Source organism: Lonchura striata, chromosome 1, assembly GCF_046129695.1.
Source record: "Lonchura striata isolate bLonStr1 chromosome 1, bLonStr1.mat, whole genome shotgun sequence".
NCBI lineage: Eukaryota > Metazoa > Chordata > Aves > Passeriformes > Estrildidae > Lonchura > Lonchura striata.
Window position 1 is genome coordinate 71,891,985 of NC_134603.1, and position 24,810 is coordinate 71,916,794.

The 24,810-nt window shown below is 40.2% G+C and overlaps 1 protein-coding gene and 1 long non-coding RNA gene across 2 annotated transcripts in view; one reads left to right on the top strand and one right to left on the bottom strand.

Moving 5' to 3' along the window:
* The window catches only part of ANKRD33B (ankyrin repeat domain 33B), a 48,329-nt gene that overhangs the window by 13,042 nt on the left and 10,477 nt on the right, over positions 1 to 24,810 (top strand). Inside the window, exon 2 of the mRNA XM_021538417.3 lies at positions 20,168 to 20,297. Within this exon, the coding sequence (XP_021394092.3) occupies positions 20,168 to 20,297 (130 nt within the window). The remainder of the gene's footprint in view (positions 1 to 20,167; positions 20,298 to 24,810) is intronic.
* On the bottom strand, positions 12,718 to 14,968 carry LOC116183234 (uncharacterized). Its single transcript, XR_004147806.2, has 2 exons — positions 14,723 to 14,968; positions 12,718 to 12,888 (listed from the first exon to the last, which is right to left on the bottom strand). It is a non-coding gene; the product is annotated as an uncharacterized LOC116183234 (long non-coding RNA).

A 24,810-nucleotide genomic window follows, 5' to 3' on the forward strand; every position in this document is an offset into this window, starting at 1 on the left:
GTAAAATAGTAACTGTAATTGCACTTGTGAGTTTAATGTGTGTATTGGCCCTTTTTTTCTGTTTACTCCCTGCCATCCACAAAACACATTCCTCTGGGGAGGAGGTTTTTAAAATAGTTCTTAGTTATCCTGTTTAGATTTTGAGTACTTGCCTAAAAATACTGTCTTTTCCTATTTCTTATGGAATTTCTATTTCTAGTACAGTGACTTCAACAGTTGTGATTTATTACTAAATTGTTAGTGTGTATCATAAAGGAACTAAGAACTGGAGCAAAGCCTGTACAGTTTGGCAGCTTATCAGTCACAGGGGAAAGGGCAAGTGAACATTGTTCATGTGATGTAAACCCTTACAAAGACATTCAAATATTGTCAGCCTTGCTTTCACAAGCTTACTTCTCTTCCCAGAGCAGTATCCTGCTATTTCCTTTCAGATTTTAAGGTTCTCAGAGAGTGAATATGGAATGATTCTACCTCATTACTTGTGATACTGCAACCAGTAATATTCCAAAATACATTACTTTGAAGTCTACCTGTACTGGCTGAGCTTTCAGGATTATTGCTGCAAAGCAATATCAAATAGTATAATAACCATGTTATTTACAGAAATTCTATAGTAAATTCAAAAATCCAGTATGCGATTTACAAATGATAAGGGTAAGAAGGTGATTTTTGGCTATAGGGTTTTCATACCAATGTTAGCTAGAATCAGTTAATTGCAACTAGCCATCATTTTGGATATGTGCGACTGCTTCTTTCCAGAGATAGACTGAAGGAGTCAGACTCTGAAGGTAGCAGGAAACAGTCTGCCCATAATTTTCAGGTAGAAATTAAAATACCAGATCTGGTCTTTAAAAGATTTCCATATTACCAAGTAGTATTCTCTCATTTTGTGTCAGAGAAATAGAAAAATAACTCCAAACACTAAGAAAAACATTAAAAAATACTCTGCTACTGCTTCTAGGTGCCTGAATACTGAGAGAGAAAAACATAAATTTACATAAATTCTTCCACTGCTATTTTGTAGTCTCTTTAGCTAGTAGAGATATAGAGTTCTCAGAAAATCTGGGATGAGAAATTGCAGCACCTGGTTAGTAATTGTAAACTCTCTAAGCATGTCAGCTTCCACTCATCAAAGAAGAAAAAAGAAAATAAAACCCAAACAGTATCTTCTGAAGTCATGAGAAAGATGAACTGTTAATTGGAAGGAGACCGTATTTATTCTTATTTTTTAGATTCCATTTCTTTCTGTTTTCCATAAAAAAATTCATTTCTCACTGATATGAGTAAAGGAAGACCTTAGCAAACCTTCCTGTTGCTTTTACTACACTGCAGCTTTTCTACACAAACCTAAGTGACCCTAATTCCTACTGAAGTAGAAGAAAAAGCTAGTGGAAACTGACAACTTCACAGCCAATCTCCAGATTAAGGTGTTTTGAAAGAGTGATGAAAATGAAAGGAGCACCCAGGAATTACTTAGGAAATTGATAATATAGTCTCTAAAAGGTCTGACGTCTAAGTTAACATGAGGTATTTTTCCTTAAGCAAATATTTAGGCCAGAGATCTATGATGCAGAAAGGCACATATTGATGAGGTTATTCATACCATAAAAATGTAATATGAATGAAGATATACAGAAAGTAAAAGGCTGTAAAATCAACAGTTTTCAAATCTGGGGGTACAAGTTATCCTTGCATGGAATTTAAAAAAAGAAGGAAATTATAAGTTGTTAGTCTTCCAGTAGAGGCAAGATCTTGATATTTCCTCCCCGTGCTTTCTAGTATCCAGCTGTGTAGGATAGGTTAGAACACACTTTTTATAAGGGTGGATGGGAGACATGACACTCCTGGATCAAAAATGGAAAGGATCATAACCTGTAAAAGAGTCTTTGAAGTCATTAAGGTACGCATGTCTTTCAGTTTACTGCTGTATGAATCATTGCCTTTGTGCAGCTGATACAATCTCATCTTCTAACTGAGTCATGGAAAGAGCTTTTGGCTCTCATTTCGCAGAGCTGGGCAGAGCCTGGTAGCCTTCTGTAGCAAGTTAAATGTTCTCTGTGGAATAAAGGGCTCAGAGGCTTTGAAGTCTACATAGTTAGAATATCATCTCTCACCTTTTCAGGACCGAAAGGATTGTTTGTACATTTATTTGGCCAAAAAACAAGGTGGGAATCAGACCTAGGAAATGAGTCATTTAGCACTGGATGATAAAATGCATATTAGAGGAATTTAAAAAATGAAGAACAGAAGGCGTAACTCTCAGTGCCTCTGCTTCTAGAGGCTAGAGCTGAAGAAACTGTTCCTTTGTAGATTTGTGGTAAGGAAGGAGAGGGTTTGTTGCTGCTGAGCCCTGTGTCCATTCCCAGGGCAAGAGAAGAGCAAGATTTGGCAGCAGACTGTGCTGCTGATTTGCCTCACAAACTCCTGTGGCTGAGCTGCTCTGGTAGAGGGCTCTGTCTAAGCAAACAGACTGGCAAGCTGAGGCTCTCTGGGGAACTCTGCATGGAGCTGGGAGGTTTAGTGCTGCTGAGATTTACTGTCCTCAGACCACACATAGAGGGATTTAAGGATGCTACTTAAGGGTCTGCTGGTGAAGGAAAGCAGCTAGTGCTCCATATACTCAGTTGTGATGAAACGGAAACAAGTGCCAAAAAAAAACCAAACCATAAAGAGAAGAATCTGGATATAATATTTAACATTTAGCATCTTAATTGTGGTTGAATGTATTTAATTATCAATCAAATCTAGAAAAGCCAATCTTCTAGTTTGGCCTCCATCTCCTTTAAAAATGCTTGATTTGTTCTTGAGTATGGCTTGTGAGTAACTGCTAAATGGACAAGGGCTAACAGAAAAAAATATTGTTATTCTTTATGGAGTAGGTTTTGTTCAGTATAGTGTATGCACAGCTGAAAATTTATGTTTTCATACATTGCTAGTAAGAGAATACCAACTAGAATAACATTTACATCAGCATTTATTATCATCCTTTTAAATACAGAAATACCTCTTCATCCAGCTTTTCATTCTCATTATTTCTATTTACTGCTAATCATTCCATGCTTATCTAATGGTAGAAGAGTTCCTTCTTTATCATGCTCTTCATCATTATGAAATGTAAAAATTGCACAAATAATAATGGAATCTTCTTTGCAGTACTTCTTCAAAGTAAGTGTGCTTCTTCTCATCTCTTAGGAAATTCCATAGCTTTGGAGTTGGGCACCACAAAAATGAAGAAAATTGTGTTTACAAGTCACCTCCTACTATTTCAATGAACAAGTCAATGAACCAATCATTGCAGTTACAGCTTCCTTGTGAGGGCAAGAGGAGGGGCAGACACTGATCTCTTCTCTCTGGTGACCAGTGACAGGACCCATGGGAATGGCCTGGAGCTGTCAGGGGAGGTTTAGGTTGGATATTAAAAAGGTTTTTCACCCAGATCATGGCTGGGCAGTGGGACAGGCTCCCCAAGGCAGGGGAGCAGCCTGAGCGCACCACAGCACCAAGCCTGAGAGAGTTCAAGAAACATTTGGGCAATTGTCTCAGGTGAACGTATGACTCTTGGGGATGTTGTTGTGCAGAGCCAGGAGCTGAACTCAATGATCTTGAGGCGTCCCTTCCAACTCAGCATGTTCTGTGTGATTCTGAGTTTTAGTTTCCACCTGTACACTGAAAATTTCCTATAAGTCAGCTATCTTTTATTTGCTCCAGGGCCTGCTGCATCATTCGAAAGGCCCATAGTGTGTTCAGATACTGCTCTCATTAGTGAGCTGCTATAAAAAAAAAAAAAATGCCACCCTGCAGTTGAGCAAAGTCTTGACATACCCAAAGACTCTTGTAGTTCAATGGCTGTGGCACAGCGATGTGTCAAACTCACTGCAAACAGGCCTGAGAAACTTCCATCAGATGTGTTTGATACGTGCTGGGTTTTTTGTGAGTGCTTCTTTTCAGCAAAAGATATTCTTGTGTTGAGAAAGCTATGTTCTAAATGTCTACCATTTTGCTCATAGAAATAGGTCCCTAAATTAAAAAGCAGAGTGGTTATATGAACTCCTGGACTCCTGTCCTAATAGTATCTGGTTTACAGTTTATCTAAATATTCTCCAATTTTCTGGAGTAGGAGAACTGTTTCTGGATTGTTTGACTGAAATTATTTTATAAAGTATATATATATAATTAATGATTTAGCTGTTTTAACAAAGGCAAGTAATCACTAGAAATTCCAGCTATTTGAATATAAATGTGAAATTGCTTATCTTTTTTTCCCAGATATTTAATTCTGTCTTCTTCAGATTCAATAGTATGTTAATGTTCAATTACTCCCTATGTTTCTTTATTACTTAGGTGAATGGGGTGTATTCATTAGAAGATTAGGTTTTTAGATCCAAGTACAGAGGCAGAAGATGTTTTCCTGCCTTTCATTGCATGGAACTAAACTCTCAGCTGAGATAAACTGGGTGGTCACAGGCTCTACAGGAGAAGAAAGACTCACTCTGCTCTTGCTACCAGGCAAGGACATGCAGTAGCAGTGTGTGCTGCATTTGCTTATTAAACTTATCTCACCAACTGAGATAATAAAAGGGAAATTTAAAATGGGAATGCACAGTTAAGAAAAAAAAATGAAATCCAACAACAAACCCCAAGACTGCTTTTAAATCATGTTATTCATGATTCAAAAAAAATTGAGTATAAAAACCCAGTGAGCTACTGGTTCACCATTTTTCAGGAAAAAATGTCCTCTGGACAGATTGATTCTATGTCACAGTGTGTGCTTTCTCAAACAAAAAAATGCCAAGCTGAGCCTCTTTCAGATTAATAAGGCAGATGAGCCTATTCCCTAAATACAGCACTAAATTAATGTGAGTCTATTCACTAGGATTTGCAAGCCAGAAACAGCAGCATTCTTGGTTTTGCCAAGTGCTAGTCTCTGATCTTTCAAAACTTCAATTCTACCTTTTCTTAAAATAGATGTATTTTTCACAGAGTGATGCTAAACCTTTAGGAAGGAACTGTTCCTTAATGAAAATCCTGAGGCATGCTGGATTTCCTCTACAGTGGCTGTGTGCATTCTACCAGTTACTTTATTACTTAAACAGACAGAATTGAAGGTTTATAGGTTTTATAGCAGGAGTTCTTGCCCTCTAATCAGCCTTGAACATTACAGAGCCAATGTTGTAGGTGTAAGTCACAAGAGCACAACCCTGTTTGCCCTTGACCAAAGAACATTTACATTAAAAATAGAGGTCTTACTGAAACACAGGTCATTTGTTGTGCTGTAATTTAAAATGTGAACACAGTCATCAGTGGTTCTAACAGTTATAAAAGATGAAAATGATGAGAATAAAATTTATAGTGCTTATGAAACAAGCATTACTGCAAAATGGCATATTTTGTTTGAAGGTAGTGCTTTCACCCAGAACTGAAAATCTCCATGATTCAGAAACTGTGAATTTTTCAAGATTTTTAAAAAAACCCAGTAATTAGTGCCTCTTTTCTCTCTCTCCCTCACCCTTTTGTTTTTCTTTTTATGGAGACTCACTTTTCAATGCAATTTGTGGAGTGCTACTAATAAGCCACACATAGGTAGGAAAGAGCAAAAAACTTCATAGGAAGTCAGTAACTGTGGTACTTTCCTCCAAGTTTTACAGGCCTGAATACTAGGATTGTATAAAAATACATTGCTTTTGCCTCCAGCATGGTCATATGTGATAGTCCACAGCAGCTGCATTCCATATAGTTGTAGGATTATAGGATTGCAACCTTCTAGGATCACAAAGGTTAACACTAAATCCACACATACAAAAATCTACTTTAGGTCTCTGTGAAAAACAGTCCCATCCATTCACCACAGATACATCTGTTGCTCAAAACCACTTGTTTTCTAATAAAAAGGAGACTTTTTAAATATTTATGCACAAAAACAAAAAATCTTTTGCCTTGTTAGAGATAGGGAAAGAACAAGAAGCGGCATAAATGAGTGAAAAACTAGTCTAGGTAAAACCAGAAGCGTAACCAAGATGAAGGAAGCTTTTTCATTGTGGAAAGCATAATGAAAAGGGCTTTCAAGAACCTGGACACTTTGACATGAAAAGAACCATTGTCACTTGCAGTAGTTGATGATACACTGAAGAGTCAAGATAATGAGATCCCATCAGTGAGGGCTAGAAGTCAAATAATAATGGCTGGTCCAGGTGGAAAATCCCTTTCACACCTACCAGTAATATTTCAACATACCTTTCTTTCTGAACATTAGTATTTACCTTGCATTTCCATGAACAACAAGGCTGTTGTTACCAGGTTATCCTCTTGTTTGAAAAGAGGATTTTGACTGTTGCTATGTGATAGCCCATCTAGACAGAAGGATGTAAGGTGAATCCTGTAGGGTAAATACTAATACTTTCATCTGAGACACATGTGCCCTTCTGCTGTGCAAGGGCAGCTGGTCCTTTCCCCCTGTCTTTTTTTTTCCTCTGGGGAAGAAAGTTTACCACATTTTCCTGGTGCATTCAGGTAAATTTCAGGATCAATAAGCTTATTATTAGAAGATCCAAGATCAAGAGGGAGGGTTATTATTAGAAGTGCTAGAGAAAAGGAAACAGTGAGGTTCAAGAGGCAGAGCACAGGATTAGTTGGGAAGAAGATACAATGAGGGACCTCCATTTCCACTGATGCCATTATGAAACTCATCGTCAAATGGCACTCTAATATGGAAACTAGTGCTCTTACAGCTTCTTTAGATCAAAGGGTGGGAAATAGGCTGACACGATTGTGTGTGGTATTACTGAATCATACAGTGGGTTTGGTTGGAAGGGAGTTTAAAGCTCATCTAGTTCCACCTCATTATAGAGCACTCTGTGTTGTGTGTGCTTAATTCCCCTCTTTGGAGTCATAAGGGTATACAGTTGCCCTTCTCGGTGAGAATAGGGCCTCTGCAAGGGAGAGATTCCACCCTGATGGGTATTTTTCTTCATCAAGTTGATTTTTTTTTTGAGGAAAAAAGAGCTTTCAGGTTTAAAGTTTTGTTTGGTTTTTTTTTGGGTTTTTTAGTTGGTTGGGGTTTTGGGTTTGTTTTTTCTCCCAGTGGTGATTAGCCACTGATGGACAGAACTATTCCTGGGCTCTTTCATTACAAGGTTTGGGTCTGGTGCAATTTCACAACCAAAAGGCTTGGAAGAACATTGGCAAAATGAATTTGCAGAAATTGGAGGAAAACTTGGGAAAATTCTTGGGAAGGTCTTTCCTAAAAAAACTACAGCATCTTACTGCCACAAGAGGGTGCTTGCAAGCTCATCACTGGTCATTTCAGAGACTTTAACAGTGAAAATGTTCTGGAGGCTTTAAAATATTCTTTACAGAAAAGACAGATTAGATACAGTGATAGATTCTGATGGCGTGAAAGGTTGTACGTTCATCTTCTGCTCAGTGTCAAACTGAAATTTATCTTTATGAAGATTTTGTGAGAGGTCTCCTGAAAAAAAACTATGCATTCAAACACTCTATTAAGCTTCTTGTAACAGATATCAACTACAACCTGCCTGCATCTGACAGAACATAACAAAAAGGAAAATGAATCTATTAAACACAGTGAGGAGTTGAACCATGTGCTCTAAAGTAAAAGGCAGCTCTTTTTGACAGAGTTATGTCAGTGCACAAAATGCATTTCACATGGTTTCTGAATGCCCTACAAAATGCTTTTTAAATGATGTAAACTCTCTTTTTCATCCTAAGTGTGTATGAAGGTACATGTATAGTTAAAAGCAAGGAGAGAAGTTGACAGTAGAGTTTGTCAGGCACAGGAGCTGAAGTTCACATCTAAACTTGTTTCTGAATGCTCCCAGAGGTCTTACGTGCTGAGACCGTGCACTGCATACAGGTTGCACCAGGTTAGGTTATGCTGTTAGATCATCCAGATTTGACTAGCATTTTTTTTACCTTTTAGGTGGTTTGTCTTATTGAAAATAGAGTAAACAAAATGCTTCAGTGAATTCGTGGGAAGGCTACAATTTTGACATTGGATTTTGAAGTAATCGGGCAATTGAGAGACTCTCCAAAATGTTTTACATATAATTATATTCACAAAAGGTGTAGTTTGAGGTTTATTACAAGCACTCTCTCTTCCAGTGATGCCCAAACCCACTGCAGCTTTGTGCAGCAAATAGCCAAAGCAGCAGGTGGTCCCAGCCTCAGGTGTCCTCAGGAGGAAGCAGTCAGTACTTTTCTGCTTTTAATCTATTGATAGCTGGAAACAGCTGTTCCAAGAAAACCACAGTAAGGTACAGTTCATTTAAGCACCCAGAAATACATTATCCTTGTTCACGGAATGGTTTCCAGCCATTGGAAGCCTTTGCAAACATTGCATATCAAGCCAGTGAAAGAAAAAAAAAAATAAAATCCACTCACCATTTGCTGTAGCAGGACCCTGATGATGGAGGGAGCCTGTCACACTGCTCTCACTGCCCTTCCCATTAACTAATGGTTTGGGTTGCTAATGTTCAAAGCATCTTGAAGTAAAGACATGGGATTTGTGGTAGAAATGCCTTCAGGGTTTATATCAGGATCCCCATATGAAATAAATCACAGTATCACAGAATGGTTTGAGCTCAAAGAGGCCTTAAAGATTATTTGGTTCCAGCCCCTTTACGATAGGCAGGGACACCCTCCACTAGACCACGTTGTTCAGGGCCCATCCAACCTGCCCTTGAGCACTTCCAGGGATGGGGCATCCACAGCTTCTCTGGGCAGCCTGTCCCAGTGCCCCACCACCCTCACAGTACATAATTTACATTCTTCGCTGAAGCCAGACATGTTGATTTTTTTAAAAGCAGAATGTCTTGCATTTAGCACTGATGCTAAAACAGGCATAACAAGGAGGACTGTATAAATTTGGCTGCTATGGATCTTGTGTTACTACCACCAACACAATGAAATCTCAACACTAACATTTGACAGTACTAACCTGCAGTGCTTGTTACAACGTACAGTACAAACAGATAAGCTAGGAGTAGTAAAGGCTACATTATTAATCAAGGATCATGACTATTTATTAGTTGTACCCAACATGACAGTCTAAATAAAATTAAAATATTAATTTTAATCTGATACAATTTGTGTTTCTTCCCCTACCATTTTCCCACACTACTTTCTGTTCTTTGCAGCCAGGCACCTCAAAAACAGAACAGAGAACTCTTTCTCAAAAATGGAATTCTGGGCTGTTTTGCCATCTTATTGGATCCCGATACAACTTCCTTTTATCTTATGTATAATGATGGCAAGCTCCACTGATGACCTGTGAGTTCAAGGATATGTTATTTGTATTAAGCAGTATTTCCCTAAAGTTTCCTTATTTAGTCCTTCTCTAAAATTATGCCTTGTTTAGTTCTGCTGTGACCATAGATCTTGCATACATTGCAAAGCTTTATTTTTGATTGATTGCATACATCAAAGATCACTCTGTGGGAAAATGATCCCAGTTTCTTCTTTTTCCATATAAACTTCTTGATTCTGTATATTGCTTTGTTGCATATTATTTGGCTGTGACTAGCAAAGGAACTTCCTTCTGCTGAAACTTCAGATTGATGAGTAAATTCCTAATCCTTCACCAGCTGTCACCGAAAAATAATATAGTATCTTAACAAAATTGATATTGAGCATGAATGTGTATATCTGCTAACATCCTGAGCAGTTTTTATTTCTTTTTAAATATGTGTTAAAGGAATCACAGTAAATTTCTTAACTCAAGCATCTCAGTGTTAAAATATGTCCAAGCTAGTTGTGGCTGCTGCTGGTTCTTGTTTACATGTTCAGTTCTAGCTGAGGTTCAGAGGAAAGAGCAGTAAAAGATTTTTCATGTCATAACATAGATCCAGTTGTTGCTGTTTCAAGAAGTGTGATCAAGTGTCAGCATAAGTCAGAGGAAAACACTGGCAGCACAGCCCAGGCCTCCTACCACTCAGTCAGCACGGCATCCTTTGGCTCATATATTTCTGCAGGGTTTTTCTCACTGTTAGATATAATCCTGAGTGTCCTCTGCTTCTGGCCTACTTGTGCCATGGAAATGATTGTCCAGAAGATGCTATACAGCCAGGAACAGAGCAGCCCTTTTCTCCAGCAATGGGGAGAGGAGGTGCTGGCCACTGCTGGCTGCTGGTCAGGTTGTACAGTCCAAAAATGTCTTCTGTGCTTCATCAGCTCTCCAGGCCCTTGGACATGGTGTGATATGGGGTGAGAGGTGGGGGCAGATGGAGCAAATAAAGAAGTGAGAGAGAGAAGTCACCCTACATGGCTCCTGGAGCCTCCAAGGGGTGCAGGATAAGGTGTGGGGCTCCCAGGCACCTGGGTGTTTTCTTACATGGACTTTGCCTCATGGGAAGATTAGAACTCCCTGCAGGAGAAAGGAGAAAAGAAGGATCACCATTTTTGGTGTAATGATTCTGTTCTCCTCTCACCAGGCTTCCCATCATATCTTCAGACCTTAGTCAAGAAAGCTGTGTCAAAAGGCAGCCAGATGGCTGGTGTTGGGATATGTGGGGCAGTGCAGGAGCTGGACACATGTTCCAACCTCCTATGGAACAGTGCACAACCCTTAGGTCCCCATCAGCTCATGAGGTTTAGATATCCTACTGAATTATATGCTTTTTTATGTATCTTGATATTATAAAAAAATAGAGAAGGGTTAATATCTCATAAGCATCTCTCAGAATTGCCACATATTCTTTATATATCTTACCCACTGGAATATCTCTGACCACTCAGCATGTATTTATTTGCCTTGTAAATCCCTTATGGCTCTTAGCAGTTACTTCCGAGGTTTCTGTCAGATGTTTTTAATTCAGATGACGTACATGTTAGTAAATAAAGAAAATCCCACTATTTTTATTACCTTTTCCTGTTGTCTGCTTTATTACACAAGTGGCACAGGTTCTCTTCGTTGTGTAATGCAAGCTTTTGCAGGCATAGTAAAACGAACTTTCCTGGAACTATTTTTAGAGGTGATCATGGGGATTTGGATTAGAATAGATTAAGTAAGGATTTCTGCAGAGATTATACATATACCTTTCCTTAAAGACATATGACCTGACTGATTGAAGAGGTGTTTATGAAATAAGTGAAATAAGTGAAGCTGAACACATCACAAAAATTGGAGCAGAAAAATGATGGGTCATCATCAGTGTGTCCATGGACTGGACTGTGTTTTTATGTAGTAAACTGCAGTCCATACTGGGAAATGGATCTGTAAATAACACTGCAAAACAGAGGTATCAATTTTGTACCTTCTGTATCGAGGCACTGGCAAGGGCAATACCATTTGAACTCGATTTTGGATATTGGATTAGGCTTTGGGCTACTTTGCTCCTCTGCAGAGCAGGCAGAGAGTTTTGCACACTGATGGTCCATATTTGGATACCCCTTTGTATTTCTCTGATCACTTTCCCTGGCAAAATTAGCCTCTCCCCCCTTTCCTCCTCCAGGCATGTGGAGTTTTGATCAAATAACTGTTGGACAAAATTCATTTAATTTTCCTTTTTTTTGTCACTTTCCCAATACAAATGTGCATGTGACTAAGCTGTTGCAGCCCTTTCTTTAAAAGGGCAGCCTAAATTATTTTCTGCAGATAATATTAGGGCTTATGTGCTTGATGAGTTTCTGTAGCACATAAACACCACTTCTCACAGGACTGATGACCTGAATAATTACCTCGTCTCTGTCGCTGTTGAAATAATCAACCTAAACCAAATATAAGAGAAGCTCAAGCCACTTTGAAAGTTTCTGAGAATGCCATTTTTATACTAGAATATTTTAGTATATAGCAGATCATGATGCTCAGTGCCACACTTTGCTCTTTTTTAATACAGCGTAAATTTAGAATCTCTGTTAGAGCGAAGTTTCACACAGTTGCAGAGCTTTTAGTGGAGATCAGAATTATCAGAATTACCCTGAAATTATTTTGGGAGATTTACTTTAAAATACTTGATCTGATTTTAAATTTTTTTTTTTGTTTGTACTAGAAGTATGGTTATATATATAATGGTGTTATAGTGTGAGTTTTGTATAAGACAAAATATTAAACATATGAATTATTATTTTAATGAATCAACAAGAAAATGCTTCAACATAGCTTTTTATTCCTTTTTTTAATTCTTTCATTTATACTATTTTTAATATTTTTTAATAACATGCTTTTAACTTAGACTTAATTTTCATTGTTGTCCTTGCATGTGATTATGGATTACAATGAATCATTATCTCATTTAATTCAATTACATATGGTTTTAATCACTGCTAGTAAACCAGCCTTGCAGAATTGTCATTAGTACTTACAGATGCATGCAAAGCAAACTGGACAGTTTTTTATCGAAATGCTTGTGGAGAGCAATGGGTAATATCAATTTAGCCTTTTGCCAGACTCATTTTGTCTGGTAATTGGCAAAAACCTATAATAAGCTGCGTTCATTCTCAGCATCTTGGTGGAAAATAAGTTGCCTGAAGAGAACTTTTAAAAAGCTAAATTAATTGCATGCTGTATGTGATTTGCTTGTTATTCAGCTTGAGTTCAATATTGATCCTTGAGTATTTCTTGTGATCCTTATTATCTGTAATGATCTAGCATACAAATAGCATTACATCAGTAATTTTGTCATAATGTCTGATTTATAAAATCGTGTGTTGAGATATCCATAACCTCACTTAATCAGACGTTATTATGTCATTAGCCAACACAGCTGAGCAAAACAGAATTTATTTTCATAGTGGCAGCACTATTCCAGTCTGGCTATCAAAGACACATGAAGAATTATCATTTTAAACAAAATCAGAAGATTCAATGCTTGAGGAAGGTGTTGCAACATCTGATTTACTTCAGGTAGTCCCATGGCCGTTATGTTAATTTGTGCACTGTGAGAAGAAAATAAGAAAAGTAGTTATACTTCATTTAGAATACATGGGAAACAAGTATTTTATCTGACACTGTTTTTTCATATATTCTAAATACTGTTAATTTTGCTTGCACAAAAAAACCAGATGTATCATAAACTACAGAAAAACTGTAGGAAAGCTCTGTGTAATGTCAAATATTCCCCAGAGAAAAGATAGAGCCCCCAATACCTGGAAGTATTGTGGGTTCTACTTGAGAAAAAAAACCAAAACCATTACTGAGCTGACTTTCAATGTCCCCTTCTGTGGAAAAACGACCGTAAATATTAATGTAGTTGGTGTGATGGATGCCTCATGCTTTCTTGCTTGTCACACAGAGCCTGTATGCAGTATTTGAAAAATTAAATATGATCAGTTGCAAACTTTGTTTCATATTTTAAGTCTCTTATGCACAGAGGATCTCTTTCACTGGTCTGGCAGAATGATGGGCAGCAACCCTGGCCACTGATTGGGAGAGAGTAAGTCAGATAACAGAGTATCCTTGAAAAGCAGGATACTGTGCTTGCATGCTGTGACAAATGTACAGTTGCATTAATCATTGATGTTTATTACTATATATTAATAGGAATAGTTTGAGTTTTATTATAATTTAAAATAATTTGTGTCTGAGGACATGCAGAAGGGAAGAGAGGGGAAAGGATGCTGTTTCAGGTGGAAAGTCCTTTTAGGAAGAGGATATACCTTGAAGAATTATCAATCTTCCTTTCTCCTGAAGCCCTCCCAAGTGTGGGTCTCAGATTCAGTCAAAGAAAGAAACGGAATGTTTCTAGCCAGGCAAAAGCCTGGGAAAGAGTTGGGAAAGAATGTAAATAATTCTTTATCTCTCTTGTTGTTCACATTGTTAAGTTCTATCACTGTGCGTCAAGCACTCTGCACCAATGGTGGTGGGTTGTTTTCACTTCAGAACCAACGGATTTGGTCCTTGCGGAGCTCTGTATAAAAGTGCGGTGTATTTTGAATAAACTGGAGTTTTACTCCCAGCAGCCTTCTGGTCAGAATCTTCTCATTCCCGTCCTGCCTCAGCAGCGACATCTGATTACCGCCGATGTGGAATTACACCTTACCCTGAGGAACAGGGTCTGGTGTAGCCTGACGTGGCACTGCACCCTGCCCTGAAGGGACCTGGCTGCAATCTGGGTGGGCATCGACACAGCCTTGGACACAGGCAGCGGTTCCGACTGAGTATTTTGGGATCCCTGACGCGGACCGCACCAGAGCCTGCACGGCGGCTGGCTGCGCGGGCACACCCTGCCCAGAGCACAGTGCCGCTGACATTGCCCGCCCCTCCCGAGGCAGCTGGGGTGCCTTTGCCACAGCTATCAGCACACCCGGCGTTGCATGGACTGCATGGGGCGGCCCCGGACTGGCAGGAGCCGCCACCTCCCGCGTCCCCGTAGCCCCCCACTTTCCAAACTGCATCCTGGGGGGCTGGAACTGCCCTCGGCGCCAGGTGCAGTGGGGGTGGATGCCACCCCCATGACTTCTTCGCTGATGGAGCCTGCGCAGACGGCGATGCAGCCTTTGGTCCATCCCCTGGCACACCCACCGCCACCCGCGGGGTTTTCGACTGTGCTGGCAAAACAGGCTTTGCCTCCCGGTCCGCCCCTCTGCACGCCATGCGGACCGGCTGCTTTGATTTCATTTACAGTGCCGGTATCTGTCGTCCAACAGCACAGCTCGGGCAGGACACCCATGTTGTTCTCTGCCCTGCCCACTGTGGGACAAACTCCCGTGCTGGGGGTGGAGCCTGCCTTCCACGCCATGCCTGACATGGCGCCACCCCTGCCGACAGTACCTTTCACTGTCACGCCCACCACTGCTCCGGCGGCAGCAGCAGCCTCGCCTCCACCCACCCCGGGACCACCGGTGTCATTCCTGGGAGAAGCCGCCGCAGCCGCAGTGCTGCCCACTACGGCTCCGGTGCCTGTGCTGCCTGCTGCGTTGCAGCTGCGAGCGCCAAGAGCGCCGCCGCCGCCGTCGAGCTCGGAATCGGCAGAAGTGCCGCCCCCGGCCCCGGCCCCGGCCCCGCCGGGAGACGCGGCCGCACCGCCCGCCCCGCTCATGGCGGGGGAGGGGCGCCCACAGGGCGCAGCGGCTCCCGCTGCCGCACCCCCTGAAGCCGGCTCATCAGCAGCGGCTCCGCCCTGCGATCTGGCGACCGAGAGCCCCGTGTTGGACAATGAATCCAGCCCTTCATCCCCTCCAGACTGTGCCGAGCTCTGCCCCTCCGAGGGAGAGCCGGCGGGAGGGGGCACCGGCTTGGCCAGCAGCAGTGCTACTGCTGATGGTCCTGAAGCTGGGAATGAGGGGGGTGAGGTCGCGGATCAGGGAACTGTGCAGGGACAGGGGAGCAGCCCCTTGTACTGGGTGGGCGTGGGTGGTGCAGGGAGCCCCGGAGCCCGGGTGGAATTTTATATTCCCGGGGAAACAGCCCCTTCTCGCACCCTTCGCGTCCTGCTCTTGTGGTTCACGGAGCGAGATGCCGAGAACTGTGGGAAAACTCATTGCTAGGCGGGGTGGGGGAAGGGCAGAATCCCGGAGGAATTGCTGGATTTCTTGCAGCCTGTTGGGAACATGCACTGATGTATGAGTTTGGGGGAGGTCGCTCATTTATCAGTGGTCTTGAAGTGTCCCAGGGACCCCAGATTAAGGGGCCCCAGAAGATACCAAAGAGAAGCTGGGGGCCGAGCCGGGTGGCTCTTGCCTCAGCAGAGACCCTTGGCTGCCCATGGCTGGGTTTGCAACATGTGGCCCTGCCCACGGGGCCAGGTCCTCCGCCTTGCCTTGCCTAGCTAGCATTGCTGGGTCATAAAGTCTGCCGCTGGCTCTTCAAAAAACAATAAAATGCAGAAAGAGCTGTGTTTTCACTAACAACTCAAAGTATTGGGAAGCCACCAATCAACCTCAGCCCAAGTGATTGAATTAAGGGCTGTGGCCATGGCATTTCAGAGATTTCATGGCATTTCAGAGGTTTCTCAAGTGTTGTGAATTTGGTCCTTTCTGAATTGGGTCAATTTCACTCAATTGTTTTGAAAGCCTTGAGGATGTAATTTGGATCTGAATTCAATTTTATCACTCAAGCTGTCCATTGAGGACATGATTGCACAGGCAAAGCCTTGCATGATTCTTCTATTAAGTACACACACCTTGCAAAAGCAATTCTGATGAATGCCAATCGAGGCAAACCTGCTGCACCTTACTGGCTGGGACAAATCCCAGAGGCCTAAAGGCTTTGCAGCTCTGGCAAAGAGATGTTACTCATCTTGCCAAATTCAAATTTGGCTGATTTGGGTATGTGCATGTGTTGTAAATACCTTCTTTTCTGTCAGGTCATACTCACACTGGGAAAAGGGTTTTGACAAGTTGGACTGCCAGTCTTTTGACAGTCTGACAATGACTTAGACAGCTTAGAGCTGGTAACTGATTCCTTGAAAATTATAAATTTGGAAGCACTTTGACCAATCTGAGCCAACATTCAATGAGGTTTTGAATTATCAACTAGTGAACCTCGGAGTCATGTTTGTCCTCTTCTTTGCAAGGTGCTCTGACAAACACTGCCTCCTTCTTTAAAAAAAAGGAGGAAATGTGGGTCTCAGATTCAGTCAAAGTGATAAACTGAAAGTTTCTAGCCAGGCAAAAGCCTGGGAAAGAGCTGGGAAAGAATGTAAATAATTCTTTATCTCTCTTGTTGTTCACATTGTTTATAGTTAAGTTCTATCACTGTGTGTCAAGCACTCTGCACCAATGGTGGTGGGTTGTTTTCACTTCAGAACCAATGGATTTGGTCCTTGCGGAGCTCTGTATAAAAGAGCGGTGCATTTTGAATAAACTGGAGTTTTACTCTCAGCAGCTTTCTGGTCAGAATCTTCTCATTCCCGTCCTGCCTCAGCAGCGACACACAAGTAGTGAGTACTTCTGAGAATTGATCTTACTGACAAAAATACTGGTAAGATTAAATTTTAAAAAATACTTTTTTTCCATGTACACTGACCATTTCATAATTGCACTGTGGCCTTTCATATGAGGAGCAGAATAATGGATGCCTTTGGTAGCATATTAATGCCATCTCTCTTCTCAGGGTGACCAGATTGTTCAGGTTCAATATTTTCTAACTAAAACTCATTTATTTTAGATTTTGAAAAGACATTAAGTGCACAGCTGTATTTTCCTGCACGCTGCTGTGATACAGGCTACTGCTTTACTGATCACTTCAAAACGCAATTTGCTGGAGGCAATTTTATAACACTTATTAATTGAGACTGTTGAAGGAGTTTTTAATATATGGAAGTATTTATTGGCATATGAATTTAAAGATTGTAGACTAATAAGTCACTTTGATAGTGACTGATTTCACATGCTGATTGGTCTGTTTGTACTAGCTTTCAGCAATGATAATATAGACAGGATTGGAAATGGATGCAAAGGGAAAAAAATCGGAAAAATAAAAAGCAATCTGATAACAAAAAATATCATTGTATTATTGCACAAGGATTTGGGAAATAACCATCAAATCCAGAAGTTTATTGCAACTTTCATCTTAAAGCTGCAGCCTCCTGCACCCCATTTCAGTATCTGACACCTTTGGAAGGGTTATGCAAAGGAAAGCAGTCTCTCAGCAAGCAGCAAGCAGTCTGTCTCACCCACCTCCTGTAGAACTGCAAAAAGGGTGAAAAAAGCCACATCAGCTTTACAGAAAGGATTTGTTTTTATTTTCTCATCCCATAGCCTGTTTTGTTTCTCAACCAGGGACTGCTGGGTGTACACTCCGCTGAATATTGGGTTCTCACACTCTTATCTGGCCCACTTCAGATTTGTAAAACTGTTCTTCAAGGATGATTTTCTGTGCTACTGCATCATGTAATCCCTCAGAAAGCTCCTGCTCTCTCTTTCTTTCTTTATCCTTAAGCAAGCAGTCTTTGATAGCATCTTTGGAAAATAAACTTCAGAAAATGTTGACACCTAAGTAATCCTTCTGGTTTTCAAACACAGAATGGTGAATTTTATTGATTTAAAGATAATTTGTGTCTTCCATCTGCTGAAATCAGAATGTCAGTGTTAGATGCATTAGTTCCTATCTGTCCACTAAAAGTAGGACAAAATCCCTCCAATACTGTAATGCAAAAAGCTCTTGCAAAAAAAACCCCAAGGAACCAAAAAACCCACAAATGTTTGTTATTATTTTTTTACAATATTTTACTATATTTTTAAAATATTTGCTTTATACTTTTACAAACAGAACAAAAAAACCAAAACATTTTAAGCATCTGGTAACTATTTTTAGAACACAAAAATGTTCTGTGAAAATATACTCCAGATATTGGGTGAAGAAGGTTTTTTTTTCATTAGAGATAATAGCTACTTTTAGTTATTCTTACACCCTTTTTGAAACTATCTTCAAAAATGCCATTCTTTTCAGTGAACAATAGAATCTCTCTTATTGTCAAAAGCTTTTGGTCTCCAAACAATTTTGAACTTAATTTTCTGCTATTGTAAGTAATGGACATTTTATGGAATGACTGTGTGCTGTTTTGAATCTACACAGCTTTTGGAATTGGAAAGACCTATATCCTGATCATCCTGGGTGAAAAATTAAATTATTAAGGAACTGAAATAATGTTCAAGCCCTTACAAAATGGACATTGACTGATTTTTCTTAAAAGCCAAAAACTATTACATTACAGTAAAACTTGGATTTATCTGTACAATCCCACCAGGAAAGTACATATGTTTAGTAAAAAAACCCCAAAAACTGAAAATAAATTACTTTTGGCAGAATCCTCCGTACAATTTCAATAGAAGGCTTTGAAGTATTGCAGGTACTTCAGAAGGAAATGAAGATGTCCTTTATGAAGCAATGGTAGGTGTTGCTTCATGCTGAGGGCAAGAGTGAATTGAGAACAAATGAAAGCATGGTAATGATTTTATTGAGAGATGTAATTGAGAAATAACCTACATAGTCTGTGAACAGCCTGAAGAGTAGATATCACTCCTGTATCTCAATAAAGGTCTTTGCCACCTCAGCCAAGAGAACTATCCAGAATGACAGTGAAACAGGACACTGAATAAGTAACTAGTTAAGATGACAATAAATCAGAAGCTACAGTTGTCACCTGGTGAACATCTCTGTCTTAGTAATGTCCACGGGGAAAAGAAATAAAGAGAATGTGTAGGCAAGAAAAAAATGATGGAGGAGCTAGGGTGGGCCATTCTGTTTCCATAACCAGGTTCTCCTTGCAAGTCTTTCGTGTGAATGCATTTCAGGCAGGCAGCATAAGCAGGAGGTTTGAGATTTGTGTCTCTGCCCTCACCTCTTGGGCAGTCAGATGCTCAGGCTGGGCTCAGGCTGAGTGGCACGCTGGCAGCGAGGAGGGAGTGCAGGCAGCGCTGATTTATCTGCACCTGCCCTTCCCTACACCCATCAGCCCCAGGCAGATGAACGAGGGCTGCCCAAGCAATCCTGAAGACTGGAGATAATGGCTTTAATCCTAGTGGTCCAGAGAGCAGCCAGGATTAAGCACTGTGGTTCCATGTAATTAATGACAAGTGTATTTTTCTGTATTTTAGGGAAGCTGTCAGTTTGCTGCTGTGGAGTGAAACACTATCTGGCTACCAAGTGTAGTTACAAGGTTTACGTCCTGGCTTGGCTTCCTCCTGGAAATTTTACAGCCTCCAGCTGTCATAAAACACATTAAACTGGACCTCTAAAAGCAATTTAATTTTATTTATGATTATAAAAAAAGGAGGCATAGTTCTAATGGGAAATTTGAATTATTTAAAGATAGCAACAGGCAGTATGAGCACAACTCCTGCCTACCACTTCCCTTCATGGAACAAATAGCTGTTTTTCAGAGAATTAATATTCAGAGCAGGTCCAGTTCATCTTACCTGCTGGGTTCATTTTATTATCTAATAAAATCAGATTTATTCTCATTTGGGTATAAACTATATAGCCATATAAGCATAAGCCATTTATAAACAGTTACTTTGCATGTAGCATAATGTAATACTTACTCTCTTAGGTATTTATGAGGAGTATCAAACTTGACTTGCCAAAGGGCATAGATAAAAAGAAGTGTATGGATCTGAACATTATGCCTGGAGGTGATCACTAGTTGTGCTGGTACCTTTTTAGTTCTTGAGTCTGGAAAAAAAATAAAATGAAACAGCTGTCTCGTAAACTTCTTCAGTGAACATTTCTCAGTCTGGCAAACCTAAGTCTCTCTTTATATTTTACTTACAGAATGGTCTTATTATTGCCTGTTACCAAGGTTATGTGGATATTGTAATAGCCTTAGCACAATGCCCTCACCTTGATGTGAACTGGCAGGACAACGAGGGGAACACTGCTCTAATTACAGCTGCACAGGCAGGTAAGGCTCTCTGTGTCACCTCTTACATGCAGGGTCTTGGGAGGAGTGCGTGTTTAGGCTACTTTATTTTAGGATTTTTTTCAAATCCCTGAAAGAAATTATTCAGTGTAAAATAATTCTGGCCAGGCCCACTCCCAAATAGGTTTGTCATTATTTTCTTTGAACTAATTAATCTGCAGTAGTATTTATCCATATTATAGTGCTTTGCTCCTTTAAGCTGATTTTCCAGTGTTTGCTCTGGCAAGCAACAATTGAACAGTGTGGACATGTAATGTGCTGCATTAGTGCTTTTCTCCCATGCTTGCTGCACCTACCTTAGAGGGTCTGTAGGAATTGATGACTGTAGGAAAACATATCATCATTAAGCTATACCTTATCTGCTAAGACATTCTTCATCGACTCCACATCTGAAAAGCAAAAAACCTCAGCAGGATTTAGGATTTGCCAATGATCTTTTGTAACAGCTGATATCAACATTGATCATGTTAATCCTGATGCAGATTGGAGTTTAGCACAAGGTTTTCTTTTATCCCACCCAGCATGGTAATATTCAGTGAACGGCTCTAACAGATCACTTAGATGTAAGAGAAGCACCCGGGAGAGTTCCTTGCTTCCATTGTTCTGTTAGAAAACAATAATTTAATTATTTCTGTTTAAGTTGAAGGTCTGTTCTTCAATCTTTAAGGGAAGGTTTAGTTTCCTCTAATGAGTGTTAACAAAGTCCTAAAGCATGTAAATCAGGAAAAATTTCTCCAAGGAAGGATGCCATCACTTTGTAGTCTAAAAGCCAGGGGCTGCCTAGCTCTGCATCTCTGGTTTCCTTGGCATCCTTCAAGTGCACTCTGCAAAGGTGATCGCTTTACAAGGGATTGCATAGCTGGCCTTTATCATGTCTGCTGCCTGGTGAAGAGTCTGGGATGTTTGTGGGAGCTCGTGGGACATAGTCCTCACTCCTGGACACTGGCTTCCTGAAGGGAACAAATTTCCATCAGGGAATATCAATGGGAATTACAAGCCATGTCTGAAGATTGGAGCAGTTTGATTTCCACGTTAATTTAGTAATAGTGCCACTGGACATTTCCAGGTAGTACCTAACCTTGCTTTGTGTTGTACCAAAAAGTGAACCCTGTGAAAGTTCCTGCAAGATGAGTCTTAAATACTGGAAGAAAGAACTGTGACCACATTCGTACCAAAGTCATGAGTACAGCTTTCCAAAGAAGGTGGAAAAGTCCCAAAAACACTAATCTACTTTTATTTATCTGCCCTAATATAAATTTGAACTAAAAAAGGTTTAACACTGCCTCCATCTTGACCTTTATAACTCATGATAATGAGCTCAGAATTAACCCAGTGGGCTGACATGGACTTGACACTCTCTGCCAGTACTTGCTATTGATCCCAAAAGCAACTAGAAATTACTGTAGTCAACAGAAACTTATACAAACTCCCACCAAATTGGATGTTTTCCCCTGCCTATGCTAATCCTGAGCAACAGGGTTTACACCAGGTATTTAATTAATTATCACAGGATACTGCTGTAGCATTAATAGAGATTACTGTGAGGCTAAATTGCAACCACAGGAGTTACAATGCAATAGATGCAGATTAATTATTGCTGAATGTTAGGTAGTAACACTGAGCAGTGCATTATAAAGACCTGAAAGAAAAGCTTATGCAAGCTTGCGTTTAGTGGAGAATTTATATGTTGGGGGAGGAGTTAACTTTAGGCTGTGAAAGTAATCACATTTTTGCAAAGTAAATTATTCTGAGATCACTGTTATTTATACCAAAACTATGGGTTTTCCTGTGGAAAGTCTAATAGCAAATCCACCTTATTTCATGTATCTGTGAGATGGTGTTTGAAGGTTTCAGAAAGTGCTGCTATTTTTCTTATGATCCATTGCCAGGTGGGCCATCATGTATGGCCAGACCCCAAAGACGAGCTGAATGGGCAAAAAAAGTGTGGTTCTGAGGAGCTGTTCCTTGTGTTTTAGAGTCTGCATCTGCATTATGAGGTATAGATAACAAAAGAGATGACAGAGAGGTCTCTTTACTTGTGCTGAAGAGTTTAATATTCACACTTGCCTATGCCATTTCATGACTGCCAGACATGATGCTCAAATATGAGCATCAGCTTGAAATAAATAGGATTAAATTAAAGAGCAACTAGAGTCTCAGAAGATGAGTGAATTCAGTTCTTCATATTGCTTTTGACAATTTGAGATTCTCATCCTCCAACAAAAGTATCTAAGGATGAAGTTTTCTGCATGGGCTGACCAGAGAAAGACAGGCTGGAAGGATCAGTGAAAAGCAGTTCTGTTTTAAAAAGCTTATTAATATAGAAAAATAACCACAAAATGCTCTGCTTTGTATGTAAATGTCACATTTGAAAATTGGTCTGTCCACCTGCTTTCTCAATATTTCCTATTTCTTATATCCCTTTTCAAAGAGAACTTGCCTTCCAGAACTGTTAATGCATGCAGTCTGCAGCAGGTGGTGCCCAGAAATGGGTGGCAATGCTATTGCAGCAGAAGCAAAATCATTAAATATCATTACAAGGACAATGCAGAAAAAAAAAGGGGAGATTGATACAGACACGCAATTGAAATAACAGGTGGAAAAGGAAAAGAAGGAAAATTACTTTTTTTCCCCTCAGTTCTGCTGCTGATGGGGGCATAGCTACATCAGTGTATAGTAATTGGCATGCACTGGTGTTCAGAGGGAGTTGTATTTGCTTACAAAGTATAGATGTTTTATGTTACAGCCACCAGTTTGGGAGCCTTGCTGAGAACACAAATTGGAAGTTATCCCAGTTTCTGTTTATTAAGAAAGACATGAGAATGCAAACACCTAAAATACCCAGAGGATCAAGCCTTCTGGGTGTCTTTGGTTCCATCCATCTGTGAGAAAGCATTTGCTACCTGCAGGCCAAACTCGAGTGTTTTGCAGGTACAATTCAGGAGTGAGATGTTATTTGGCAAAGGGTCTTCCTTACTATGCAGCTTATCCTTCTGCCTGTATTACACAGATTATTAGGTAATATTGTCATCATTGTAGGCCTTTTCTTTATGGCAGCAATTAAGTGAATTAAGCTATTACAGACATCTGTGCTGATCTCTAAATAAGGTTCGCAGGGAGAAGTGAGCCCTTAGCATGCCAGTTCTGGTAGGAAGTAGATCTGGCTTGCAAACAGCAAGACACTGCTTTGAATTCAGTATCACCAAATGGCCTGAGCCCAGGCTCGTTTATTTTAGAGCTGCACAGGGTTTTCATAGTAGACTTTACAGCACCGGAGGCTCATCCAGTTTATAAATTAGGTACAGACTGCTTATTCACACAGACACAGGAGAACCAAAGCAAACTTCATGGCATTAAATCAAAAGCATATGACAGGGTTTGAAATAAAACTTGGCAGCTCTGAGTTTTGCTTTGAATTTGATATCTGTTTGAACTGGAAATCTGAAGCAAACCTCAGAGGACAGAAGATCCTCTAGATTAAAACTGGTTTTTGGGAATCCCTGAGACACAAAACTTTTGTGAATCACAAACTTCTTAATTTTCTTTTTTAATTTACTGCTGGTATTTTTTTTCTGTCACTTTTGGGGCCATTTCTAGTCCCCCGGAGTTTTGATTAAGAAAGGTCTTCAGGATTAATTCTTAGGATCACCCCAGATTTGCAAAACATATCTTACTGTAATTATACTTTTGGCAAAGGGAAGAACATCTTTAGTGATGAAATAACTGCTGAAAAATATTACATTTTATCATTTCTACTTGTTTCAGCTTGTCTCTGGTTTCTGTGGTCAAAAAGCAGGATTTAAACTGTTCCAAAACCTTCATGAAGACACATTTTCTACATCACTGCATCAGAGCATGTTCTGCAAAACAATTTGGGCACAAATATTCTCCTAGTAGCAACTGATTCCTTGATAGGATTTGATTTTATGACATAGAATCAGCAAAGCTGAAATCTCTGTATTGAGTAAGCAGGATCAGGTCACTTGATCCTGCCCTGAACCCAGTTCACTTTTGCTTAGTTCAGCTTGTTGTGGTTTGCTGAGTCTTTGTAGTTCATTCTCATCAGACTGCACAAGGTACAGGGAGCTTTTTATTTGGTTTTCTCTGGCTCTGGAGTTGCTCATCTGATCTGCATAATCTCTACATCAGCTCAGGTTTCATGAGAGTCTCCAGTTATGCAGAAAGGTAACAGAGTAAAAAAAAATTACAGGAGAGAAAGAGTAACACCTGCAACACAGATTAATTGGTAAAGACTTTCTTAACTTGCTTTTCAAAGTGAATGAAGGACTGTGCTGGTACAAAGTGGCTGCTGATGAAATCTACACCAGATGTGATGCTACAGACTTTAAAAATTGTCCTGTATGAATTATAATCTACTTCAGTAACATTTCTAGATGAATTTGAATGGCATGCATCACAGAATAGTCATCTGGTCTGCAGAGTGAAATGAGGGAATATTTTTACGGCTCTTACTAATTAAATTGTTATTGTTGCA